The 8,861-nt window shown below is 62.8% G+C and overlaps 1 protein-coding gene across 2 annotated transcripts; it reads right to left on the bottom strand.

Moving 5' to 3' along the window:
* Window positions 1-352: 352 nt before the first annotated feature.
* On the bottom strand, window positions 353-8,855 carry Efna3 (ephrin-A3). 2 transcript variants are annotated; one of them, XM_013015104.1, is made up of 5 exons: window positions 8,693-8,855; window positions 2,444-2,757; window positions 1,940-2,005; window positions 1,676-1,753; window positions 353-1,467 (listed from the first exon to the last, which is right to left on the bottom strand). In XM_013015104.1, the coding sequence occupies exons 1-5, from the start codon at window positions 8,818-8,820 to the stop codon at window positions 1,337-1,339; spliced, it is 717 nt and encodes a 238-aa protein (XP_012870558.1). In that variant the 5' UTR covers window positions 8,821-8,855; the 3' UTR covers window positions 353-1,336. The 2 variants fall into 2 exon arrangements, with proteins under 2 accessions (XP_012870558.1, XP_012870559.1); XM_013015105.1 differs by lacking the exon at window positions 1,676-1,753 and having other exon boundaries at window positions 369-1,467.
* Between the last annotated feature and the right edge of the window lie 6 nt (window positions 8,856-8,861).

The following is an 8,861-nucleotide window of genomic DNA, read 5'->3' as shown; positions in this document are numbered from 1 at the left end:
ACATCATGGAGTGAGAAAAAAAGGAGAACCCCATTGTCGATTGAGCCTTCACTCCCCACAGCATTTCATCCTCACCCCAACCCTGACACATAGAGATGACAGCTCAGGTTTCAGATGGAGTACCTGAGCCCAGAGCCGTTCAGGGACTCACCTAAAGTCATCCAGGCCCAGCTCAAAGGCTCTGCGCTCTCTCCACACAGAGCTGCCTCTCCCAAAGGAGACAAGCCATATAACAAGGTGCTCAGTGGACTCTTTGGCCTAGAATCCCCAGCCTACCTGGGGCCCTGAGCCTTGTGGGATTTGGCTGGTGAAACAGAAGGGTGATGGCCCCCTTGAAATCACACGCACTCAGTTATTTTTATCTCCAGTTTATTTTTTTAGACTAAGAGCAGAGTATGAAAGTCACAGCCAAAGCACTTGAAAAAGGCCCAGGATGGGTGGGGACCACGTAGGGTGGGCAGGGCAAGGTCCTGGGAGTTGGTTCCCGGCTCAGGGCTGGAAGGGAGGGGGCGTTGTTGTCTCTCACGGTCTCCAAAAGTGTCTGTGCGTTGCATAGGTCCTGTCTTCACAGAAGACAAAAGAGGGGCCGGGGGTCCCCAGGGGGGGCCTAGCCTGGTAGGGAAAAGGTCTGAAGCTGGAAGGGGATGTTCAGAAAGGTCAGGGTTAAGGAGGGAGAAGGACTCTGTCTGTACATTATATATAGAGATATAGGGTCTGTACATGCCTGCCTGGCACCCACCCCTTGCCACCCCTGTCCACTGCCTGCCTCCCCAGGGGTGTCTATTTGTAAACTTGGATTCAATCCAAACCACAATCCTGTGAGGGGAGTGGGGGGAGGAGGACGTGCTTATTGCTGTAAACAGGGGAAGGAGGCAGCAGCTAGTGCAACCTCCTCTCCCATCTAGTCCCCTCCCCATGTTCTGTCCCTGGTGGAGAGTAATGGGGGCACTTCCCAGGTTGCCATTTGCTCTCTCTGGGGCATATTTGTCTCTCTGATGGGACAAAGGGGGAGGGCACCAAGGGCCAGGGAAAAGTACCAGGGGGTCAGGGGGTCCTGAGCCACTGCCCTTTATGGCCCCCAAGTTTGGTACCAAATATTACCAAAGCCACAAGGCCATCCAGGACCTGTGGTGGCACCTGTGCCTAGTCCACTACAGTGCCCTACCTGGAGGGAGGGGGCAGAGGGGCAGGCACAGATGTTCGGTGCAGACCCCACTTCCAGCCAGGGGAGGAGGAATATAGGCCCCCACAGCTAGGCGTCCCTTGTAAAGGTCAAAGGCTCCCTGCTCCTTCTCAGCCCCGCCCCGTCTCTCCCTGCCACGGGAGGGGGGCAGAGCTAGGAGGCCAAGAGTGTCATGAGGAAGAAGGCGATGCCCACAGCCAGGGGCAGGTGTTCCCTCTTGGGGCTGGTCCCGCTGATGCTCTTCTCAAGCTTGGGCACCTGGGGGTTCTCTCCCTCAAAGTCTTCTGTGGACACATGAACAGACAGGCTGGTGAGGGCTGGGCCGCGCGCCGGGGGCGGGGGCACGCGGCAGCAGCACTGGAGCCGGGGACGTGACCACCCATGGGGCAGGAAGGATGGGTGTCCCAGGGGTAGGCATGCGGGGATGAGCGGGCACCAGGAAGGGGGCTGCGGTTTCAGCAGTGGCCACCAGAGGGCGCTGCGCAGACTCACCCAGCACGTTGATCTTCACATTGGGGCCCATGGTGAACTGGGGGAGAGTGGGGACCGGCTTCTCCCCGGAGTGCGATGCTGCGGGGTGGGGTACGGGTGGGGAGAGAGGAGGGGAGAGTCAGGGCCAGGATCCCCCTCGCTTGCTACTGTTGGGGAGTAAGTCTCCCTTGCCTGTGCCCTCAGCCCCCACCCCCAGGAAGCTAGGGGAGCCCCAAAGCAGGGAAGGCAAGGATAGGGGTGTGGCCAGGAGTCGATGATACCTACTAGAGGCGCAGCAGACGAACACCTTCATCCTCAGACACTTCCAGTGCAGGTTGTGGGTGGGCGTGGCTGGGGAGGAGACTGGGCCTGAGTCACTTTCGCCCCAATTTGTGCCCGGTGTCCTGACCCAAGACTTTCCTTCTCACCCCCTCCAAACTGCCCTCGGTCCATCTCCCTCCGCAGCTCCCCCACTGGGCCTCTGCGACACTGGTCCTTGGGGCTCCGCTGTCAGCCCTAGCGCTCCTTTGGTTTCAGTCCTCAAGAACTCACTGCCCCAACTTGGGACTGTCACCAGACCGCCCCTGTCAGCCTCGCGGCCACTTAGGGGCTGCTGGCCCAGACCTCACGCTTCATCCTGGAGTTTCACGCACAACTCTGAGCTTGGCGATGGCCTCTCAGGCCGACCCCAGACCCTCGGGGCCTCCTCCCAGGCTGTCACTCACTCTAACTTCCGGGGCCTCCGCCCTCCCTTCCTCTCTCCTCCCCGCCCCCGGGACCGCCACTCACAGATGTAGTAGTACTCGTGGCCGGCGTGGAACTCGTAGCCCAGCGAGAAGGCGCTGTAGCGCTGGAACTTCTCCGAGAACTTGATGGGGCTGTGAGGGGCGTGCGGCCGGTTGCACTCCCAGCGCTTGAAGCCTTGGCTGGCGTTGCAGGTGCGGTAGCCGCTGCGGCTCACCATGTACAGCACGTACTGCTCCGCCCCGCCGCCCGGCCCGGGCCCCGCCCCGGGGCCCACCCCTGAGCTGTTGTAGTGAGGGCAGTAAATATCCAGATAGTCGTTGACGTTCACCTGCACGGTGTAGCCCTCTCGCCGCAGGCTGTGGGAGGGAAAAGGAAGCGGGTCAGAGAGAAGAAACCCCAACGCCAACCCGCTTTGCACGTCACCGCTCCGCAGATCGTCCCTGGGGTCCCCGGAGTCTTCCGACTTTCCCTCTTGAGTTTCCTCCCTTCTCCACTCGGGTCTCTGTCCCCGGGGCCCTAGTGCCGCCAGCCCCCTCGCTATCCTTCCGTGCCCTCTCCTTCTTGGCCTGTCCTTCTCCTGGCGGCCACCAGAGGGGAGCAAAGGCGCAGGGAAGCCCGGCTGCCTCCAAAGGAAAAGAGGCGAGCAAAGAGGGGCGGAGGGAAGAGGGGGAAACCTACGCTGTGGTTGCCACAGATACGGCGCAGGCCCCAGCGACTCCTAGACCCGGGCCCGGATTTCCTCCATCCATTCCCCAGAATTCATCAGCCCGGAGGACGGAATGCAAGGATGGAAGTGAAGGGTGAAAGTAGAGGGATTCCTTCAATGGGACATACACCCTCTGATCACTTCTTCCAGCATGCTTCCCTAGCGGCTGCCAGTCCACTCCCCCCACCCCCGCCCCTTCACACACACACACCAAGGCCAGTCCAACAGAACCTGCCCTCACATCCGCACGCATGGCGGCTTCATGCATATACATGCACAAGTTCTATGGCACAGGAACAAAAATGTCCACCGCCCACTCATAGGCGGCACTTAGAAAAGCTAGGTTGCATGTGTGCTGAGTCTCATACCAGTATTGGTTGACCCCAGCCAACCAAGCAAGGGTCTCTCTGCTTTCCCTGCATGACTGTATCCCTGACCTCTGGATTTTGAGTGTTCCTTGCTTCCACTCTAAGGCCATGGACAATTAAGCCCTCAATAACTTGACATGACAGGGAACGGTGGGACTCAGCCTCGCAGTGGCATCATGCCAACCAGCCAAAACTTCCATCTCATTATGCACCTCCCTCTCTTCTACCTGGGTGCCAAGGTCTCCCACCCCCAATAACCATGCTAGGTTGAGTAGTGGCACAGTGCCTAGACAAGGTGATTGTGCCTCTCACTTTCCAGTTCAGAGTCTGGGACACGGAAGCAGATGCTGTCCCTATAATCCTCACCCGCCTTTCTAGTCACCATCAAAGTATTAGTCTGAAGCCTTCAGTGGTGTGGGGATGGGAGAGAGAAATGTGGAGGTGGGCAGGGGTTTTCCCTAATCTCTTCAGGGTAGGTCCACACATATTGCCACTGTCAGAGGAGTGCAAGGGACACAGGAAGGCATGGGGTATCTGCCATAATGTCAAACCACTGGGGTCCTCAAGTCCCTGGGAACTCCCTGAGGGGAGAGGCTGGATCTCCATGTCACCAGGAACCACCCAGTTCTACAAACAGTAATTAGACTCATTAGGGACATGCGCTCCAAGGCTTCTGCATGAGGCAAGGTCCTTGACCGTACTTTCTTGGCTTTGCCTGTGCTGCCCCCTTCTCAAGCCTGGTAGTGAGTCAGATAGAGGAGAGCTGGTGTGTCGGCACCCCAGGAAGAATGGGTATAGCCTTCTTGAGTCATCAGAAATGCCAGCAGTCCCACTTGATTCCCATGGGAGTGATGGGTCACTCTGGCCCCTCCCTGGCCCTGGTACTCAGGTGGGCAGGAGTCTCAGCCTGGGGCACTGAGAGCAGGAAAACGGGTTAGACTAGGCCTAGCTCCCAGGCACCACCCCAGGCTCCTCTGTCCATCCCAACCCCACAGTCTCTTGTTCCTTCCCTCAGGCTTTGAGGAGGGGGCCATCGTTATAGGGTGCCAGGTCTGAAGCAGCCATTTAGCCACACAGGGGCCTCTGTCCTTGAGCCTCGCCCATGTTTCCAGTCTCATTCTGAACAGTCCCTCCCTGCCCTACAGCCCAGTTCCTACTACCACACACCCCATTCCAGCAGGGAGCAAGCCAACTCTATAGAGATATTTCTGCAGGTACCTCAGTTTCCTCAACAGGGTGGGACCAGCCTTATAAAAAGATTGATGGATGGCCACAAGGGAAAAGAAGCCATCTCTCACCTATTTCTGAGTGGGTGGCAAGAAAGGCCCCTGAAATGTGCTCTATATTCTTATAAAGCTTGGTAGTGAGAGAAAGACCTGCTGGCTGGGTCCTGTTGGTATCTGGTGAAGGGGGACAGAGGGCTAGGTGCCAAGAATCCCAAGCCACAACTCCTAGGAGACCCGACCTGTCTGCTCAGCTTGGGCGCTTTAATTGAATCTGTCATCCTCCCTTACCTAACAGTGAAGAGGGAGGAGCTGCTAGGCCTCAGAAGAGCTCCGCTGCTAGCCCCGCCCCCAGGGCCCCACCCCCCGGGGGGGGCTGGGATCTGAGGGCTGGATTGTACCCGGCTCCTTCAGACAATTTTCTATTCTTCCCCCACTTCATCCTCTTCTTGCCTCCCACTTCTCTCAAAGAAAAGGCGAGTGTCGACAGAGCTCTTCTAAAAGGGATGTCCCCTCACCACGTCATTTCGGTCCTTTCCCCGCTCACACGCCCCGGGGCACATCCCGACCCCTTTGCTTCACTCCTTCAGTGCCTGGCCTCTCTGGCTGTCCGCAGAGGGGGTAGGGTGGGTGGCAGGGGAGCTGGGAAGGAGCAAACGTCTCCCCCCGGGGCAATTACGGACAGGTAAACAGGGTGTCTAACAAGACCAAGGGAGTAGGGAAAGGATCTCTCCAGGGGCCTCGAACTTGTTAAACCCCCTCCCCTGGCCTCAGACGCCAGGGAGCAAGCAGAGGGAGAGGAGGAGGGATGGAGACACCGGGTTCTTTCCTTCAGCGCGCGCCCCCGACGCTGCGCGCCGCCCTCTCCGGCAGGCGAGGCAGGACCACGTGTGCGCGGCGTGGGGTCCGCGCGCCGGGGCCTGGGGAGACTGGGGGCGGAGGCGGCGCGCACACGCCGACACCCCCGCGGCCCTCGGGCGTCCTAGGCCTCGGCGCCCAGGGGGTCTGGGTCCTGCCATCGGGTTTCGGGGGCCAGGGGCTCCCCTAGACCGTGTCGATGGAGGAGGATCTGAGCGCCCAACATCCCCGCCCCTCGTGCCTGCGACAGCGGCGGCGGCGGCGGCGGCGGCGGCGGCGAAGGTTTATTGATCTGCAGCGGCGGAGAGAGCGAGAGACCAGCCGAAAGCCAGACACAGAGAGGGAGTGACAGAGGCACACTTGGAGAAGAGAGGTTAACGGAGCCCGGATTCACTGCGAGGGAAAGGGAAGGAGACTGTGTGAGAGAGAGAAGGGAGGCCAGAAACCGAGAGGGAGGGCCGAGGAACAAGAACGCAGGGGAGAACGGGAACCGGGGGAAGAGCTGGAGGCTCATCTGGAGAGGCCCACAACCGCGGAGAGGGAGACCAGAGACGTAAAGCAGAGGCTCAGGGACGCTCTGAGGGTGCAGCACCGACACTCGGCGGCCGGGAGAGAGGAGATCCTCAGGGACGTAGTAGAGGCTCAGTAAATATTTGCTGAATGAACGTATGAATCAAAGAGATCAGCAACATATATTTCAGAGATAGAGACAGGGAGCGAGACTGCTCGGGAAAGGGGCTTCGAGGACCAACCTTTGCTCAGTTCCGCAAAGAAACGAGGCGCCGGCGGGGAGGGGGCGCACACCTGGCCCTCGGCCTCCTCCAAATTCAATCCCGGGCTCCGAGGAACCTCTCCAGCTCACTCCCGCAGGCTTCCCTCCAAAACAGCCCTTCCCCCCACCCCACACCTGGTTTCTAGGCCAGGCTGGGAACAGGTCTCTTCCCGGGGACTGAAAGGAGGGGCCCCGGTGACCGCCTCCGGACCGCTGCCCCCCCACCCCCCAGGTCTGTCAAGGAAGGCCGCAGCACGCGTCCCACCAACACCCGCCCACGTGACCCCAGGAGGCGGGGTCGTGAGACCCTCCCCCACGTGACCCCAAGGGGCCGAGACCCTCCGCACGTGACGGGTGGTAGAAGCCCCGAGCTGGGCTCACGTGACCGGGGGGAGGGGGCGCGGGAGCCTGTGGCTCGGCCCGGCCCCGCCCCCAGCTCCCCGGCCCTCTCCACTCCCGGCTCCGGAGCACGTCGCTCTCACGATTTATGGGGCCGCGGCTGCCGCAGTGAGGGAGCCGGGGAGCCCGGGCGCAGCGGCAACAAAGGCCAGGGAAGCGAGGCGGGGGCGGCGGCAGCCTCCCGGCCCGGCGGGCGCCCCCTTCTACCTCCGCTGGTCCAGGCCCGCACGGGAATGGAGAGGGCAGAAAGGAGGCCCCGGAACCAGGCGCCCCCACCCCCTTCCGGAGCGTTCACCTGCGCCCAGGTGTATGCGGGGGCGGGGAACCCGATCGACACCCCCTCAAGGCTATTCCCGCACCCCCCTCCCCTCCGTCTCTACCTTCCACTAAGGAACACCGGGCTGCCCCGAGGGTGGCGGGGAGCCCGGGGCCCCTCACCTGCGAGGTCTCAACTCCCCGCCAGACTCCAGCGGGGCGGGGGTCGGAGGGGTTCGTCTGGGGGAGGGAGACACGCTAGAGCCGGGGAGTCAGCCCTCAGAGCCCCCCGGAGATCTCCGCGTCCCGCTCCGGGGGGGGAGGGGCCGCATCCCCACCCCCGAGGTTTCCATGGGAAGCAAGAGGGGGGGGGCGTCGTTGGCTCATCCCCACCCCCAGTCTGACACTCTGGGCGCGAGGAAGAAGAGGGGGAGGCGCAGAGCCCCAAACAACAAAGAGCGGAGCGGCGAGCGCCAGCCCCTCCCCGGAAGGTTGGGGGTCGCGGCCGCCCGGCCCTCCCGGTCCCCTCCCCTGGGGTCTCACCATTTGCTCCTTAGTAGGCCTCGGGGTGGGAAGCCAGAGGCGGTGCTGCCGCCACCGCCCGGGCAGGTGTGACAGTGACCCCCACGTCCCCAGGGATCCCCTCCCCTTACCAACACACTGACACACACTGAGGCAGCCGGGGTGACACACACGGCGGCTCCGCGGGGAGGAGAACACAAGGGCAGCGAGGACTGAGCAGGAGGAAGCCCCCAGTCCCGCAGCCGGCCCTCGGCCGCCCAGCCACACACCCCGGGAAACCACAGGGCCGCCCCGACACCCGCCCAGACCGCGGCGGCGCCGACAGCCACCCCAGCCCAGACGAGGCCGGCCACGCGGACACCCGACCGCAGCCCCCTCCCCGACCCGCCGCCCGCTCCCACCCCGAGACGATCGCCGACGCAGACACACAAATCACACACTCAGACACACTCGCACCCTGACAGCCGCGCACGCCCGCTCACACTTGGTGCCATTCGCCGTCCCCAGCCCCGGCGTGTGTGCGTGTGTGACACGCCGACATCTCCGCCTGCCTTCTTCCCTGTCACCGGCTCCCCCACGTTCCCATTCTCACCCAAGCAGCACTCGCGGGTCCTCCCAACTCGGCGACCCAGCCCCAGCTCACCGCCGGCGGCTCCGTCCACACAACCAGGGCGACCCCCTCCCCTCGGGTCAGGGGAGGCGCTGGGTCGGACTTCCTGCCGCGGCTCCGGACCCTGCTCTCTAAAGCCAGAGTCCTCGGCAGAGCCCTTTGAAACCCTCATGGCTGAAAAACGGGTCATCCCGGGGCCCCCAGATGCGGCGGCCTATCCCTAGCACACCGGCGCTCCCAGACCCCGACCCCGCAGCCAGCGGGAGTGAAGACCGAGGGAGCTGTGGGACAGGGGCAAGCTATTCCAGCGGCGAGTGCAGAGACAAGCCAAGATGAGGATGGGGGGCCCCCCCGGCAGCCTCCCCCGCACGGCTCAACGCTCCTTACTATACCTCCCTCAGACACCCCCCGCCCCGAGTTTCACGGAGTGCACCCCCTTCTCCCTCGTCTCCCAGCCCCCAGCCTCGGGGCTGCAGGACTCCCACTCCGGGTTCCCCCAGGACTTCGGCCCACCAGCTCTCCCTCTCACTGACACGGGACGCACGGGCTCCCCGGACTCCCCGGGGCCCCCGACTCACTGCTGGTTGGAGCTGTTCCAGTACACCGCATGCCGGTTTCCCAGAGCCCCCCCGGGCCCTTGGGCTAGCAGCGGCAGCAGCGGCACGGGCACGAGCAGCAGCAACAGCAGCAGCGGAGCCGCCGCCATCCCCGAGGCCGCCGCCGCCGCCGCCCCCCGACTGAGCCCCG

This window comes from Dipodomys ordii, unplaced genomic scaffold (assembly GCF_000151885.1).
Source record: "Dipodomys ordii isolate 6190 unplaced genomic scaffold, Dord_2.0 Scaffold26, whole genome shotgun sequence".
Classification (NCBI taxonomy): Eukaryota; Metazoa; Chordata; class Mammalia; order Rodentia; family Heteromyidae; genus Dipodomys; species Dipodomys ordii.
Note: the sequence above shows the minus strand (reverse complement) of the source record. Positions and strands in the feature narration are given on the sequence as shown.